General features: G+C 56.1%; 1 protein-coding gene across 1 annotated transcript in view; it reads right to left on the bottom strand.

Annotated features, from left to right (window-relative positions):
- The window catches only part of LOC140396640 (integrin alpha-M-like), a 283,291-nt gene that overhangs the window by 82,654 nt on the left and 183,127 nt on the right, over window positions 1-17,510 (bottom strand). The window contains exon 14 of the mRNA XM_072485434.1: window positions 6,821-7,028. Coding sequence (XP_072341535.1) covers window positions 6,821-7,028 — 208 coding nt within the window. The remainder of the gene's footprint in view (window positions 1-6,820; window positions 7,029-17,510) is intronic.

Genomic DNA, 17,510 nt, shown 5'->3' with positions numbered 1-17,510 from the left:
GAGAGAGAGAGAGAGAGACCAGGGAGTCAGTGTGAGAGAGAGAGAGAGAGAGACCAGGGAGTCAGTGTGTGAGAGAGAGAGACCAGGGAGTCAGTGTGTGAGAGAGAGAGAGAGAGAGAGACCAGGGAGTCAGTGTGTGAGAGAGACAGAGAGAGAGAGACCAGGGAGTCAGTGTGAGAGAGAGAGAGAGAGACCAGGGAGTCAGTGTGTGAGAGAGAGAGAGAGAGACCAGGGAGTCAGTGTGTGAGAGAGAGAGAGAGAGAGAGAGACCAGGGAGTCAGTGAGAGAGAGAGAGAGAGAGAGACCAGGGAGTCAGTGTGTGAGAGAGAGAGACCAGGGAGTCAGCGTGAGAGAGAGAGAGAGAGAGAGACCAGGGAGTCAGTGAGAGAGAGAGAGAGAGAGAGACCAGGGAGTCAGTGTGAGAGAGAGAGAGACCAGGGAGTCAGTGTGGAGAGAGAGAGAGAGAGACCAGGGAGTCAGTGTGAGAGAGAGAGAGAGAGAGACCAGAGAGTCAGTGTGAGAGAGAGAGAGAGACCAGGGAGTCAGTGTGAGAGAGAGAGAGAGAGACCAGGGAGTCAGTGTGAGAGAGAGAGAGAGAGAGAGACCAGGGAGTCAGTGTGAGAGAGAGAGAGAGAGACCAGGGAGTCAGTGTGTGAGAGAGAGAGACCAGGGAGTCAGTGTGAGAGAGAGAGAGAGAGAGAGAGACCAGGGAGTCAGTGTGTGAGAGAGACAGAGAGAGAGAGACCAGGGAGTCAGTGTGAGAGAGAGAGAGAGAGACCAGGGAGTCAGTGTGTGAGAGAGAGAGAGAGAGACCAGGGAGTCAGTGTGTGAGAGAGAGAGAGAGAGAGAGACCAGGGAGTCAGTGTGTGAGAGAGACAGAGAGAGAGAGACCAGGGAGTCAGTGTGTGAGAGAGAGAGAGAGAGAGAGAGACCAGGGAGTCAGTGTGTGAGAGTGAGAGAGAGAGAGAGAGACCAGGGAGTCAGCGTGAGAGAGAGAGAGAGAGAGAGAGACCAGGGAGTCAGTGAGAGAGAGAGAGAGAGAGAGACCAGGGAGTCAGTGTGAGAGAGAGAGAGACCAGGGGGTCAGTGTGAGAGAGAGAGAGAGAGAGAGAGAGACCAGGGAGTCAGTGTGAGAGAGAGAGAGACCAGGGAGTCAGTGTGTGAGAGAGAGAGAGAGAGACCAGAGAGTCAGTGTGAGAGAGAGAGAGAGAGACCAGGGAGTCAGTGAGAGAGAGAGAGAGAGAGAGAGACCAGGGAGTCAGTGTGAGAGAGAGAGAGAGAGAGACCAGGGAGTCAGTGTGAGAGAGAGAGAGAGAGAGAGACCAGGGAGTCAGTGTGAGAGAGAGAGAGAGAGAGACCAGGGAGTCAGTGAGAGAGAGAGAGAGAGAGAGAGACCAGGGAGTCAGTGAGAGAGAGAGAGAGAGAGAGAGAGCAGGGAGTCAGTGTGAGAGAGAGAGAGAGAGAGAGAGACCAGGGAGTCAGTGAGAGAGAGAGAGAGAGAGAGAGCAGGGAGTCAGTGTGAGAGAGAGAGAGAGAGAGACCAGGGAGTCAGTGTGAGAGAGAGAGAGAGAGAGACCAGGGAGTCAGTGTGTGAGAGAGAGAGAGAGACCAGGGAGTCAGTGAGAGAGAGAGAGAGAGAGAGAGCAGGGAGTCAGTGTGAGAGAGAGAGAGAGACCAGGGAGTCAGTGTGAGAGAGAGAGAGAGAGAGAGAGACCAGGGAGTCAGTGTGTGTGAGAGAGAGAGAGAGAGACCAGGGAGTCAGTGTGAGAGAGAGAGAGAGAGACCAGGGAGTCAGTGTGAGAGACCAGGGAGTCAGTGTGTGAGAGAGAGAGACCAGGGAGTTAGTGTGTGTGAGAGAGAGAGAGAGACCAGGGAGTCAGTGTGAGAGAGAGAGAGAGAGAGACCAGGGAGTTAGTGAGAGAGATAGAGAGAGAGAGAGAGAGACCAGGGAGTCAGTGTGTGTGAGAGAGAGAGAGAGACCAGGGAGTCAGTGTGAGAGAGAGAGAGACCAGGGAGTTAGTGAGAGAGATAGAGAGAGAGAGAGAGAGACCAGGGAGTCAGTGTGTGAGAGAGAGAGAGAGAGACCAGGGGGTCAGTGTGTGTGAGAGAGAGAGAGAGACCAGGGAGTCAGTGTGTGAGAGAGAGAGAGAGAGAGAGACCAGGGAGTCAGTGTGAGAGAGAGAGAGAGAGACCAGGGAGTCAGTGTGAGAGAGAGAGAGAGAGAGAGAGACCAGGGAGTCAGTGTGAGAGAGAGAGAGAGACCAGGGAGTCAGTGTGAGAGAGAGAGAGAGAGACCAGGGAGTCAGTGTGAGAGAGAGAGAGAGAGAGAGAGAGACCAGGGAGTCAGTGTGTGAGAGAGAGAGACCAGGGAGTCAGCGTGAGAGAGAGAGAGAGACCAGGGAGTCAGTGAGAGAGAGAGAGAGAGAGAGAGACCAGGGAGTCAGTGTGAGAGAGAGAGAGACCAGGGGGTCAGTGTGAGAGAGAGAGAGAGAGACCAGAGAGTCAGTGTGAGAGAGAGAGAGAGAGAGACCAGGGAGTCAGTGTGAGAGAGAGAGAGAGAGAGAGAGAGACCAGGGAGTCAGTGAGAGAGAGAGAGAGAGAGACCAGGGAGTCAGTGTGAGAGAGAGAGAGAGAGACCAGGGAGTCAGTGAGAGAGAGAGAGAGAGAGAGAGAGAGACCAGGGAGTCAGTGTGAGAGAGAGAGAGAGAGAGAGACCAGGGAGTCAGTGTGTGAGAGAGAGAGACCAGGGAGTCAGTGTGTGAGAGAGAGAGAGAGAGAGAGACCAGGGAGTCAGTGTGTGAGAGAGACAGAGAGAGAGAGACCAGGGAGTCAGTGTGAGAGAGAGAGAGAGAGACCAGGGAGTCAGTGTGTGAGAGAGAGAGAGAGAGACCAGGGAGTCAGTGTGTGTGAGAGAGAGAGAGAGAGAGAGACCAGGGAGTCAGTGAGAGAGAGAGAGAGAGAGAGACCAGGGAGTCAGTGTGTGAGAGAGAGAGACCAGGGAGTCAGCGTGAGAGAGAGAGAGAGAGAGAGACCAGGGAGTCAGTGAGAGAGAGAGAGAGAGAGAGACCAGGGAGTCAGTGTGAGAGAGAGAGAGACCAGGGGGTCAGTGTGAGAGAGAGAGAGAGAGAGAGACCAGGGAGTCAGTGTGTGAGAGAGAGAGAGAGAGACCAGAGAGTCAGTGTGAGAGAGAGAGAGAGACCAGGGAGTCAGTGTGAGAGAGAGAGAGAGAGAGACCAGGGAGTCAGTGTGAGAGAGAGAGAGAGAGAGAGACCAGGGAGTCAGTGTGAGAGAGAGAGAGAGAGACCAGGGAGTCAGTGTGTGAGAGAGAGAGACCAGGGAGTCAGTGTGAGAGAGAGAGAGAGAGAGAGAGACCAGGGAGTCAGTGTGTGAGAGAGACAGAGAGAGAGAGACCAGGGAGTCAGTGTGAGAGAGAGAGAGAGAGACCAGGGAGTCAGTGTGTGAGAGAGAGAGAGAGAGACCAGGGAGTCAGTGTGTGAGAGAGAGAGAGAGAGAGAGACCAGGGAGTCAGTGTGTGAGAGAGACAGAGAGAGAGAGACCAGGGAGTCAGTGTGTGAGAGAGAGAGAGAGAGAGAGAGACCAGGGAGTCAGTGTGTGAGAGTGAGAGAGAGAGAGAGAGACCAGGGAGTCAGCGTGAGAGAGAGAGAGAGAGAGAGAGAGACCAGGGAGTCAGTGAGAGAGAGAGAGAGAGAGAGACCAGGGAGTCAGTGTGAGAGAGAGAGAGACCAGGGGGTCAGTGTGAGAGAGAGAGAGAGAGAGAGACCAGGGAGTCAGTGTGAGAGAGAGAGAGACCAGGGAGTCAGTGTGTGAGAGAGAGAGAGAGAGACCAGAGAGTCAGTGTGAGAGAGAGAGAGAGAGACCAGGGAGTCAGTGAGAGAGAGAGAGAGAGAGAGAGACCAGGGAGTCAGTGTGAGAGAGAGAGAGAGAGAGACCAGGGAGTCAGTGTGAGAGAGAGAGAGAGAGAGAGACCAGGGAGTCAGTGTGAGAGAGAGAGAGAGAGAGACCAGGGAGTCAGTGTGTGAGAGAGAGAGAGAGAGAGACCAGGGAGTCAGTGTGTGAGAGAGAGAGAGAGAGAGAGAGAGACCAGGGAGTCAGTGTGAGAGAGAGAGAGAGAGAGACCAGGGAGTCAGTGTGTGAGAGAGAGAGAGAGAGAGACCAGGGAGTCAGTGTGTGAGAGAGAGAGAGAGAGAGACCAGGGAGTCAGTGTGTGAGAGAGAGAGAGAGAGAGACCAGGGAGTCAGTGCGTGTGTGAGAGAGAGAGAGAGAGAGACCAGGGAGTCAGTGTGAGAGAGAGAGAGAGAGAGACCAGGGAGTCAGTGTGTGAGAGAGAGAGAGAGAGACCAGGGAGTCAGTGTGTGAGAGAGAGAGAGAGAGAGACCAGGGAGTCAGTGTGAGAGAGAGAGAGAGAGAGACCAGGGAGTCAGTGTGTGAGAGAGAGAGAGAGAGACCAGGGAGTCAGTGTGTGAGAGAGAGAGAGAGAGACCAGGGAGTCAGTGTGTGAGAGAGAGAGAGAGAGAGACCAGGGGGTCAGTGTGTGAGAGAGAGAGAGAGAGAGAGAGAGACCAGGGAGTCAGTGTGTGAGAGAGAGAGAGAGAGACCAGGGAGTCAGTGTGTGAGAGAGAGAGAGAGAGAGAGAGAGACCAGGGAGTCAGTGAGAGAGAGAGAGAGAGAGAGACCAGGGAGTCAGTGTGTGAGAGAGAGAGAGAGAGAGAGAGAGACCAGGGAGTCAGTGAGAGAGAGAGAGAGACCAGGGAGTCAGTGAGAGAGAGAGAGAGAGAGAGACCAGGGAGTCAGTGTGAGAGAGAGAGAGAGAGAGAGAGACCAGGGAGTCACTGTGAGAGAGAGAGAGAGAGAGACCAGGGAGTCAGTGAGAGAGAGAGAGAGAGACCAGGGAGTCAGTGTGAGAGAGAGAGAGAGAGAGAGACCAGGGAGTCAGTGTGAGAGAGAGAGAGAGAGAGACCAGGGAGTCAGTGTGAGAGAGAGAGAGAGAGAGAGACCAGGGAGTCAGTGAGAGAGAGAGACCAGGGAGTCAGTGTGAGAGAGAGAGAGAGAGACCAGGGAGTCAGTGTGTGAGAGAGAGAGAGAGAGAGAGAGACCAGGGAGTCACTGAGAGAGAGAGAGAGAGAGAGACCAGGGAGTCAGTGAGAGAGAGAGAGAGAGAGAGACCAGGGAGTCAGTGAGAGAGAGAGTCAGTGAGAGAGAGAGAGAGAGAGAGACCAGGGAGTCAGTGTGAGAGAGAGAGAGAGACCAGGGAGTCAGTGAGAGAGAGAGAGAGAGAGAGACCAGGGAGTCAGTGAGAGAGAGAGAGAGAGAGAGACCAGGGAGTCAGTGAGAGAGAGAGAGAGAGAGAGACCAGGGAGTCAGTGAGAGAGAGAGAGAGAGAGAGAGACCAGGGAGTCAGTGAGAGAGAGAGAGAGAGAGAGACCAGGGAGTCAGTGTGTGAGAGAGAGAGAGAGAGAGAGAGACCAGGGAGTCACTGAGAGAGAGAGAGAGAGACCAGGGAGTCAGTGAGAGAGAGAGAGAGAGAGAGACCAGGGAGTCAGTGAGAGAGAGAGCGAGAGAGAGACCAGGGAGTCAGTGTGAGAGAGAGAGAGAGACCAGGGAGTCAGTGAGAGAGAGAGAGAGAGAGAGACCAGGGAGTCAGTGAGAGAGAGAGAGAGAGAGAGACCAGGGAGTCAGTGAGAGAGAGAGAGAGAGAGAGACCAGGGAGTCAGTGAGAGAGAGAGAGAGAGAGAGACCAGGGAGTCAGTGAGAGAGAGAGAGAGAGAGAGACCAGGGAGTCAGTGAGAGAGAGAGAGAGAGAGAGACCAGGGAGTCAGTGTGTGTGAGAGAGAGAGAGACCAGGGAGTCAGTGTGAGAGAGAGAGAGACCAGGGAGTCAGTGTGAGAGAGAGAGAGAGAGAGAGACCAGGGAGTCAGTGAGAGAGAGAGAGAGAGAGAGACCAGGGAGTCAGTGTGTGAGAGAGAGAGAGAGAGAGACCAGGGAGTCAGTGTGAGAGAGAGAGAGAGAGAGAGACCAGGGAGTCAGTGTGAGAGAGAGAGAGAGAGAGAGACCAGGGAGTCAGTGTGAGAGAGAGAGAGAGAGAGAGACCAGGGAGTCAGTGTGAGAGAGAGAGAGAGAGAGAGACCAGGGAGTCAGTGAGAGAGAGAGAGAGAGAGAGAGAGACCAGGGAGTCAGTGTGAGAGAGAGAGAGAGAGAGAGACCAGGGAGTCAGTGAGAGAGAGAGAGAGAGAGAGACCAGGGAGTCAGTGAGAGAGAGAGAGAGAGAGAGACCAGGGAGTCAGTGTGTGAGAGAGAGAGAGAGAGAGACCAGGGAGTCAGTGTGAGAGAGAGAGAGAGAGAGAGACCAGGGAGTCAGTGTGAGAGAGAGAGAGAGAGAGAGACCAGGGAGTCAGTGTGAGAGAGAGAGAGAGAGAGAGACCAGGGAGTCAGTGTGAGAGAGAGAGAGACCAGGGAGTCAGTGAGAGTGAGAGAGAGAGACCAGGGAGTCAGTGAGAGTGAGAGAGAGAGAGAGACCAGGGAGTCAGTGAGAGAGAGAGAGAGAGAGAGACCAGGGAGTCAGTGTGTGAGAGAGAGAGAGAGACCAGGGAGTCAGTGAGAGTGAGAGAGAGAGAGAGACCAGGGAGTCAGTGAGAGAGAGAGAGAGAGAGAGACCAGGGAGTCAGTGTGTGAGAGAGAGAGAGGGAGAATGTGAGAGAGTATGTGAGAGAAAGAAAGAGGCAGAGAGTGACCAGGGAGTCATCATATGAGAAAGGGAAAATCAGAGAGAGAGAGAGATAGAAAGTGAGAGTGGTGTTCAAACTAACCTGGCTGTGTGTTGGTTTGATGCGGTCTTGTGCTCCGTGGTAAATATAGACGGCCCCTTGGTGTGCGTCCTCCAAGGGTGCTCCAATGGCTACATCTGTCAGCCCATCCCCGTTGAGGTCCGTCACCTCGGCGATAGCTGTTCCAAACCGACCAAAGGCCTCGCCCCGAACTCCCAACAGAAAGCTGACCCGTCTCACGGTGCCCTGAATTGTGGTGTGGGGTTGGTGGGTTACAGAGGGATGGATGGAAGGTGGGGGTGACATTGGAGAGAGGTCAGAGGTGGAAATAAGTGGTAAGGTCATTCTTGATGTGCTCACACTTCACATCCCCTCTATGCCCACACCAACCTTCCCCATCCCATCCCAAACTCTTACCCCCCATCCACAACTCTTCATTTCCCTCCCCAACTCTTCCCGTCCCTCCCCAACTCTTCCCGTCCCTCCCCAACTCTTCCCGTCCCTCCCCAACTCTTCCCGTCCCTCCCCAACTCTTCCCGTCCCTCCCCAACTCTTCCCTTCCCTCCCCAACTCTTCCCGTCCCTCCCCAACTCTTCCCGTCCCTCCCCAACTCTTCCCGTCCCTCCCCAACTCTTCCCGTCCCTCCCCAACTCTTCCCGTCCCTCCCCAACTCTTCCCGTCCCTCCCCAACTCTTCCCGTCCCTCCCCAACTCTTCCCGTCCCTCCCCAACTCTTCCCGTCCCTCCCCAACTCTTCCCGTCCCTCCCCAACTCTTCCCGTCCCTTCCCAACTCTTCCCATCCCTTCCCAACTCTTCCCATCCCTCCCCAACTCTTTCCCTCCCTGCTGTGAGGCAGCAGTGCTAACCCGGGTCACTGGCGTTGTGAAGCAGCAGTGCTAACCCGGGTCCCTGCCGCTGTGAGACAGCAGTGCTAACCCGGGTCACTGGCGCTGTGAAGCAGCAGTGCTAACCCGGGTCCCTGGCGCTGTGAGACAGCAGTGCTAACCCGGGTCACTGGCGCTGTGAAGCAGCAGTGCTAACCCGGGTCCCTGGCGCTGTGAGACAGCAGTGCTAACCCGGGTCCCTGGCTCTGTGAGACAGCAGTGCTAACCCGGGTCCCTGGCACTGTGAGACAGCAGTGCTAACCCGGATCCCTGGCACCGTGAGACAGCAGTGCTAACCCCGGTCCCTGGCTCTGTGAGGCAGCAGTGCTAACCCGGGTCCCTGGCGCTGTGAGGCAGCAGTGCTAACCCGGGTCCCTGGCGCTGTGAGACAGCAGTGCTAACCCGGGTCCCTGGCACTGTGAGACAGCAGTGCTAACCCGGGTCCCTGGCGCTGTGAGACAGCAGTGCTAACCCGGGTCCCTGGCACTGTGAGACAGCAGTGCTAACCCGGGTCCCTGGTGCTGTGAGACAGCAGTGCTAACCCGGGTCCCTGGCGCTGTGAGGCAGCAGTGCTAACCCAGGTCCCTGGCACTGTGAGCCAGTAGTGCTAACCCGGGTCCCTGGCGCTGTGAGACAGCAGTGCTAACCCGGGTCCCTGGCGCTGTGAGACAGCAGTGCTAACCCGGCTCCCTGGCACTGTGAGACAGCAGTGCTAACCCGGGTCCCTGGCGCTGTGAGGCAGCAGTGCTGAGGTACCCTCAATAATGACGCTTAGAGATTAAACTGTAAAGAAGGCTTTATTAGACTAATAACTATACTACAGCTAGAGACGAGAGCTGACTGTTACACAGACCATGAGGCAGGCCTTTATGTATGGCTCACAGACGGGCGGTGCCAGAGGCGGAGTCCCCAGGGTTCCAAGCCCGGTCTTAAAGGGGACATCACCTTACATGATGATAAGGCAGTAACCATTCATCACATTCACCCCTGTTTAAAATAGAGTCCGGCGGGGGTGAAGTGCCATCATAGGTCCATCCGTCTCGGTGGCCGGATCGTCCTCCTCAATTCGGGCGGTGGTGCGACGGGCACGGACGTCCCGGTTGAGGGCACATCCGGGAGCACAGTGGTCGGAGCTTCGGTCCAGGTCGGGGCAGAGGAACTAGGCAGGGCCGGGGGTAGCGGTGCCGGCGCCAGCCGGGTGTGTAAAGGGGGGAGGGGTGCAAGGGGGTTGCGCATGGTAGGGGCTCACCAACGGGTGGTAGGGCCGGAAGGGGGGGTGTTATAGGGGGCATGTCGGGTCGGTGCGCAGCAGCATTGCGAGGCCTGTGGGCCTGAGAGCCTGACTTTTGGGCCGGCTGTTCTTTGTTTTTCTGGCCCCTGGGTCTGGCCAGGCAGACCCTCGCAAAGTGCCCTTTCTTCCCGCAGTCGCTGCAGATCGCGGAGCGGGCTGGGCAGCGTGGGTGTGGATGCTGGCCCTGCCCGCAGAAGTAGCATGGTGTGCCCCCATGGTGAGCAGGTCACCGCGTGGCGCAGGCCTGTAATCCGGGTGAGTCTGAGGAAGTGCGGGGGGGGCTGGCAGAGTCCGCGGGGTACGTACCCAAGTTATGTCGGGCCACCTCCAGCGAGGAGGCGAGCGTTAGCGTCTCCTGGAGGCCGTTTGCCCCGTTTTCGAGCAGCCGCTGCCGGATGTAGGTCGAGCGGACGCCGGACACGAAAGCGTCTCTGATATGCAGGTTCATATGGACTTCCCCTGTCACATCCTGATGGTCACAGTCCCTGGCAAGCGCGGTGAGTTTCTCAAAAACCCGTCGAGCGATTCCCCCGAGCGCTGCCGGCAGGTAGAGAGCAGGTGCCGGGCGTGCACCTCATTGACGGGTTTGACAAACCTCTTGCGGAGTAACTCGACCGCCTCATCATAAGTCGTTGCCTTTTCGAGCGTGGCGGAGATTCTGTGACTCACCCGGGCGTGGAGTAGACGCAGCTTGCGTGGCCCCAGGATGGGAGTCTCTGCGGAGTCCAGGTAGGCCTCGAAGCACCGCAGCCAGTATTTAAAAATTTCCTTTGCCTCCGGCGTTCGTGCTTCCAGATTGAGCTTCTCTGGTTTTAGGCCTGCGTCCATCCTGAATCTAGTTTAGTCTAATAAATTGAGGTACCCTCAATAATGACGTTTAGAGATTAAACTGTAAAGAAGCCTTTATTAGACTAATAACTATGCTACAGATTTGGACGAGAGCTGACTGCTATACAGACCATGAGGCAGGCCTTTATGTATGGCTCACAGATGGGCGGAGCCAGAGGCGGAGTCCCCAGGGTTCCAAGGCGGTCTTAAAGGGGACATCACCTTACATGATGATAAGGCAGTAACCATTCATCACAAGTGCTAACCCGGGTCCCTGGTGCAGTGAGGCAGCAGTGCTAACCCGGGTCCCTGGCACTGTGAGGCAGCAGTGCTAACCCGGTTCCCATAGCACAGTGAGGCAGCAGTGCTAACCCAGGTACATGGCTAGTAAGACAGCAGTGCTAACCCGGGTCCCTGGCGCTGTGAGGCAGCAGTGCTAACCCGGGTCCCTGGCGCTGTGAGGCAGCAGTGCTAACCTGGGTCCCTGGCACTGAGGCAGCAGTGCTAACCCGGTTCCCTGGCGCTGTGAGACAGCAGTGCTAACCCGGGTCCCTGGCGCTGTGAGACAGCAGTGCTAACCCGGGTCCCTGGCGCTGTGAGACAGCAGTGCTAACCCGGGTCCCTGCCGCTGTGAGGCAGCAGTGCCAACCAGGGTCCCTGGCGCTGTGAGGCAGCAGTGCTAACCCGGATCCCTGGCGCTGTGAGGCAGCAGTGCTAACTCGGGTCCCTGGCTCTGTGAGGCAGCAGTGCTAACTCGGGTCCCTGGCTCTGTGAGGCAGCAGAGCTAATCCGGGTCCCTGGCTCTGTGAGGCAGCAGAGCTAACCCGGGTCCCTGGCGCTGTGAGGCAGCAGTGCTAACCCGGGTCCCTGGCGTTGTGAGGCAGCAGTGCTAACCCGGGTCCATGGCGCTGAGGCAGCAGTGCTAACCGAGGTCCCTGGAGCTGTGGAGCAGCAGTGCTAACCCGGGTCCCTGGCTCTGTGAGACAGCAGTGCTGAGGTACCCTCAATAATGACGCTTAGAGATTAAACTGTAAAGAAGGCTTTATTAGACTAATAACTATGCTGGAGCTAGAGACGAGAGCTGACATTTACCCCCTGTTTAAAAAGGAGTCCGGCGGGGGTGAAGTGCCATCATAGGTCCATCCGTCTCGGTGGCCGGATCGTCCTCCTCGACGTCCTCAATTCGGGCGGTGGTGCGACGGGCACGGACGTCCCGGTTGAGGGCACATCCGGGAGCACAGTGAACTAGGCAGGGCCGGGGGTAGCGGTGCCAGCGCCGGCCGGGTGTGTAAAGGGGGAGGGGCGCAAGGGGGGGGCGCATGGTAGGGGCACACCAACGGGTGGTAGGGCCGGAAGGGGGTGTGTTATAGAGGTCGGGTCGGTGCGCAGCATCAGTGTGAGGCCTGCGGGCCCGAGAGCCTGATTTTCGGGCCGGCTGTTCTTTGTTTTTCTGGCCCCTGGGTCTGGCCAGGCAGACCCTCGCAAAGTGCCGTTCCCGCAATCGCTGCAGATCGCGGAGCGGGCTGGGCAGCGTGGGCTGGGTGCTGGAGTGGGTGCCCGCAGAAGTAGCATGGTGTGCCCCCATGGTGAGCAGGTCTCCGCGTGGCGCAGGCCTGTAATACGGCTGAGTCTGAGGAAGTCCGGGGGGGGGCTGGCAGAGTCCGCGGGGTACGTACCCAAGTTATGTCGGGCCACCGCCAGCGAGGAGGCGAGCGTTAGCGTCTCCTGGAGGCCGTTTGCCCCGTTTTCGAGCAGCCGCTGCCGGATGTAGGTCGAGCGGACGCCGGACACGAAAGCGTCCCTGATGTGCAGGTTCATATGGACTTCCCCTGTCACATCCTGATGGTCACAGTCCCTGGCAAGCGCGGTGAGTTTTTCAACAAACTCGTCGAGCGATTCCCCCGAGCGCTGCCGGCAGGTAGAGAGCAGATGCCGGGCGTGCACCTCATTGACGGGTTTGACAAACCGCTTGCGGAGTAACTCGACCGCCTCATCATAAGTCGTCGCCTTTTCGAGCGTGGCGGAGATTCTGTGACTCACCCGGGCGTGGAGTAGACGCAGCTTGCGTGGCCCCAGGATGGGAGTCTCTGAGGAGTCCAGGTAGGCCTCGAAGCACCGCAGCCAATATTAAAAAATTTCCTTCGCCTCCGGCGTTCGTTCTTCCAGATTGAGCGTCTCTGGTTTTAGGCCCTTGAGGCAGCCCTTTATGTATGGCTCACAGATGGGCGGAGCCAGAGGCGGAGTCCCCAGGGTTCCAAGGCGGTCTTAAAGGGGACATCACCTTACATGATGATAAGGCAGTAACCATTCATCACAAGTGCTAACCCGGGTCCCTGGTGCAGTGAGGCAGCAGTGCTAACCCGGGTCCCTGGCACTGTGAGGCAGCAGTGCTAACCCGGTTCCCAAAGCACAGTGAGGCAGCAGTGCTAACCCAGGTACATGGCAAGTGAGACAGCAGTGCTAACCCGGGTCTCTTGTACTGTGAGACAGCAGTGCTAATCCGGGTCCCTGGCGCTGTGAAGCAGCAGTGCTAACCCGGGTCCCTGGCGCTGTGAGACAGCAGTGCTAACCCGGGTCCCTGGCGCTGTGAGGCAGCAGTGCTAACACGGGGCCCTGGTGCTGTGAGGCAGCAGTGCTAACCCGGGTCCCTGGCGCTGTGAGGCAGCAGTGCTAACCCGGGTCCCTGGCGCTGTGAGGCAGCAGTGCTAACCCGGGTCCCTGGCGCTGTGAGGCAGCAGTGTTAACTCGGGTCCCTGGCTCTGTGAGACAGCAGTGCTAACCCGGGTCCCTGGCTCTGTGAGGCAGCAGTGCTAACCCGGGTCCCTGGCTCTGTGAGACAGCAGCGTTAACCCGGGTCCCTGGCTCTGTGAGGCAGCAGTGCTAACCCGGGTCCCTGGCTCTGTGAGACAGCAGCGTTAACCCGGGTCCCTGGCTCTGTGAGGCAGCAGTGCTAACCCGGGTCCCTGACTGTGAGGCAGCAGTGCTAACCCGGGTCCCTGGCACTGTGAGGCAGCAGTGCTAAACCGGGTCCCTGACTGTGAGGCAGTGCTAACCCGGGTCCCTGACTGTGAGACAGCAGTGCTAACCTGGGTACCTGGCACTGTGAGACAGCAGTGCTAAACCGGGTCCCTGGCACTGTGAGGCAGCAGTGCTAAACCGGGTCCCTGGCGCTGTGAGGCAGCAGTGCTAACCCGGGTCCCTGGCACTGTGAGGCAGCAGTGCTAAACCGGGTCCCTGACTGTGAGGCAGCAGTGCTAACCCAGGTCCCTGACTCTGAGGCAGCAGTGCTAACCTGGGTCCCTGACACTGTGAGGCAGCAGTGCTAACCCGGGTCCCTGGCACTGTGAGGCAGCAGTGCTAAACCGGGTCGCTGGCGCTGTGAGACAGCAGTGCTAAACCGGGTCCCTGGCACTGTGAGACAGCAGTGCTAACCTGGGTCCCTGGCACTGTGAGGCAGCAGTGCTAAACCGGGTCCCTGGCACTGTGAGGCAGCAGTGCTAACCCGTGTCTCTGGCACTGTGAGGCAGCAGTGCTAACCCGTGTCTCTGGCACTGTGAGGCAGCAGTGCTAACCCGGGTCCCTGGCGCTGTGAGGCAGCAGTGCTAAACCGGGTCCCTGGCGCTGTGAGGCAGCAGTGCTAAACCGGGTCCCTGGCACTGTGAGACAGCAGTGCTAACCTGGGTCCCTGGCACTGTGAGGCAGCAGTGCTAAACCGGGTCCCTGGCACTGTGAGGCAGCAGTGCTAACCCGTGTCTCTGGCACTGTGAGGCAGCAGTGCTAACCCTGGTCACTGACTGTGAGGCAGCAGTGCTAACCCGGGTCCCTGGCGCTGTGAGGTAGCAGTTCTAACCCGGGTCCCTGGCTGTGAGGCAGCAGTGCTAACCCGGGTCCCTGGCGCTGTGAGGCAGCAGTGCTAACCCGGGTCACTGACTGTGAGGCTGCAGTGCTAAACCGGGTCCCTGGCGCTGTGAGGCAGCAGTGCTAAACCGGGTCCCTGGCACTGTGAGACAGCAGTGCTAACCTGGGTCCCTGGCACTGTGAGGCAGCAGTGCTAAACCGGGTCCCTGGCACTGTGAGGCAGCAGTGCTAACCCGTGTCTCTGGCACTGTGAGGCAGCAGTGCTAACCCTGGTCACTGACTGTGAGGCAGCAGTGCTAACCCGGGTCCCTGGCGCTGTGAGGTAGCAGTTCTAACCCGGGTCCCTGGCTGTGAGGCAGCAGTGCTAACCCGGGTCCCTGGCGCTGTGAGGCAGCAGTGCTAACCCGGGTCACTGACTGTGAGGCTGCAGTGCTAACCCGGGTCCCTGGCGCTGTGAGGCAGCAGTGCTAACCCGGGTCCCTGACTGTGAGGCAGCAGTGCTAACCCGGGTCACTGGCGCTGTGAGACAGCAGTGCTAACCCGGGTCCCTGGCACTGTGAGGCAGCAGTGCTAACCCGGGCCCCTGGTGCTGTGAGGCAGCAGTGCTAACCCGGGTCCCTGGCGCTGTGAGACAGCAGTGCTAAGCCGGGTCCCTGGCGCTGTGAGGCAGCAGTGCTAACCTGGGTCCCTGGCGCTGTGAAGCAGCAGTGCTAACCCAGGTCCCTGACTCTGAGGCAGCAGTGCTAACCCGGGTCCCTGACTGTGGCTCTCACTGTCCACCCTATCTAATCCTCTGATCATCTTGTATGCCTCAATTAAGTCACCTCTTAACCTTCTTCTCTCTAATGAAAACAGCCTCAAGTCCCTCAGCCTTCCCTCATAAGATCTTCCCTCTATGCCAGGCAACATTCTGGTAAATCTCCTCTGCACCCTTTCCAATGCTTCCACATCCTTCCTATAATGCGGCAACCAGAATTGCACGCAGTACTCCAAATGCGGCCGCACCAGAGTTTTGTACAGCTGCAACGTGACGACATGGCTCCAAAACGCAATCCTGATGTGTTGGGTGTTCTGGATCACATACAGGTCACCAACACTTGAAATAGTGCAACACTATTTTATTGAATCATTAACTGTTTAAACATACTCAGACTGTGGGTTAATACGATACTAGCTTTAACTAAAGACCTTTGCCTTGTCCTAACCAGTCGATGCACTCAGCACATGGTGAATGTCTGTGTTGCAGGCTGTGAGCTCTGTCCTCCTAGCTAGCTGCTACTCGAATGAGCGGGAACTCTGATGCCCCCTGTCTTTATAGTGCGTGTGCTCTCACTGGTGATTGTTGTGTGTGTTGATTGGTCCCACTGTGTGTCCATCAGTGTGTGTCTGCACCATGATATACTGGTGTATATTATGACAATTCCCTCTACCAATAAAAGCTAACACACTGTACGCCTACTTAACAACCCTCTCAACCTGGGTGGCAACTTTCAGGGATCTATGTTCATGGACACCGAGATCTCTCTGCTCATCCACACTGCGAAGAATCTTACCATTAGCCCAGTACTCTTTTTTCCTGTTATTCCTTCCAAAATGAATCACCTCACACTTTTCTGCATTAAACTCCATTTGCCACCTCTCAGCCCAGCGCTGCAGCTTATCTATGTCCCTCTGTGACTTGTAACATCCTTCCGCACTGTCCACAACTCCACCGACTTTAGTGTCATCTGCAAATTTACTCACCCATCCTTCCACGCCCTCCTCCAGGTCATTTATAAAAATGATAAACAGCAGTGGCCCCAAAACAGATCCTTGTGGTACACCACTAGTAACTGGACTCCAGTCTGAACATTTCCCATCAACCACCACCCTTTGTCTTCTTCCAGCTCGCCAATTTCTGATCCAAACTGCTAAACCACCCTGAATCCCATGCCTCCGTATTTTCTGCAGTAGCCTACCACGGGGAACCTTATCAAACGCTTTACTGAAATCCATATACACCACATCAACTGCTTTACCCTCATCCACCTGTTTGGTCACCTTCTCAAAGAACTCAATAAGGTTTGTGAGGCACGACCTGCCCTTCACAAAACCCTGTTGACTATCTCTAATCAAGTTATTCCTTTCCAGATGATTATACATCCTATCTCTTATAAACCGTTCCAAGACCTTGCTCACTGGTCTATAGTTACCGGGGTTGTCTCTACTCCCCTTCTTGAACAAGGTGACAACATTTGCTATCCTCCAGTCTTCTGGCACTATTCCTGTAGACAAAGATGACTTAAAGATCAAAGCCAAAGGCTCAGCAATCTCCTCCCTAGCTTCCCAGAGAATCCTAGGATAAATCCCATCCGGCCCAGGGGACTTATCTATTTTCACACTTTCCAGAATTGCTAACACCTCCTCCTTATGAACCTCAAGCCCTTCTAGTCTATTAGCCTGAATCTCAGTATTCTCCTCGACAACATTGTCTTTTTCCTGTGTGAATACTGACGAAAAATATTAATTTAGCACCTCTCCTATCGGACTCCACGCACAACTTCCCACTACTGTCCTTGACTGGCCCTACTCTTACCCTAGTCATTCTTTTATTCCTAACATATCTATAGAAAGCTTAACTCTCGAGCGCCCTAACTGAACCTTCATGTCCCATCTTTACATAAGCCTCCTTCTTCCTCTTGACAAGTGTTTCGACTGCTTTAGTAAACCACGGTTCCCTTGCTTGACCACTTCCTCCCTGCCTGACAGGTACATACTTATTAAGGACATGCAGTAGCTGTACCTTGAACAAGCTCCACATTTCCATTGTGCCCATCCCCTGCAGTTTTCCTCGCCATCCGATGCATCCTAAGTCTTGCCTCATCGCATCATAATTGCCTTTCCCCCAGATATAACTCTTGCCCTGCAGTACATACCTATCCCGTTCCATCACTAAAGTAAACGTAATCGAATTGTGGTCACTATCACCAAAGTGCTCACCTACCTACAAATTTAACACCTGTCCTGGTTCATTACCCAGTACCAAATCCATTATGGCCTTGCCTCTCGTTGGCCTATCTACATACTGTGTCAGGAAACCCTCCTGCACACATTGGACAAAAATGGACCCATCTAAAGTACTCGAACTATAGCGTTTCCAGTCAATATTTGGAAAGTTAAAGTCCCCAATAACAATTACCCTGTAGTTGTACAAGGAGGACATTTGGCCCATCGAGTCTGCACCGACCCACTTAAGCCCTCACTTCCACCCTATCCCTGTAACCCAATAACCCATCCTCACCTTTTTTGGTCACTAAGGGCAATTTAGCATGGCCAGTCCACCTAATCTGCACGTCTTTGGACTGTGGGAGGAAACCGGAGCACCGGGGGGAAACCCACGCACACACGAGGAGGACGTGCAGACTCCGCACAGACAGTGACCCAGCGGGGAATCGAACCTGGGACCCTGGAGCTGTGAAGCCACAGTGCTATCCACAATGCTACCGTGCTGCCCTGGGCTGTTGCGTGATATCTCAAGGAGCGCGAGTCAGGCAGAAGGTGATACCGAACCACAGAAGCAGATGTTGGGGAGAGCTGACCGAATATTCTGTTTTCGGGTGCACCTCCAGATGTGGGGAGAGATTTAGGGAAGGAATTCTGGAGCTTAGGGGCGGTCCCCACACAGCTGAAGGCACGGCCGCCAATGCTGGAGCAACGGGAGTGGGGAGAGGGGCTGGGTCGGAGTGAGGTGTGAAGAGGGTGGGTGAGGGGATGGGTTGTTTCAGGGTTAAGCGAGGGGGCACTTTCTGCTTCCGATCAACAAGTTCCTCCCTCCCCCCATATCCCCTGTTAGCAATGGGTGCAGCGTCAATTAGTCAACCTCCTTCC

This window comes from Scyliorhinus torazame, chromosome 19 (assembly GCF_047496885.1).
Source record: "Scyliorhinus torazame isolate Kashiwa2021f chromosome 19, sScyTor2.1, whole genome shotgun sequence".
Taxonomy (NCBI): domain Eukaryota; kingdom Metazoa; phylum Chordata; class Chondrichthyes; order Carcharhiniformes; family Scyliorhinidae; genus Scyliorhinus; species Scyliorhinus torazame.
This window is presented reverse-complemented; position numbering and strand designations above follow the sequence as displayed.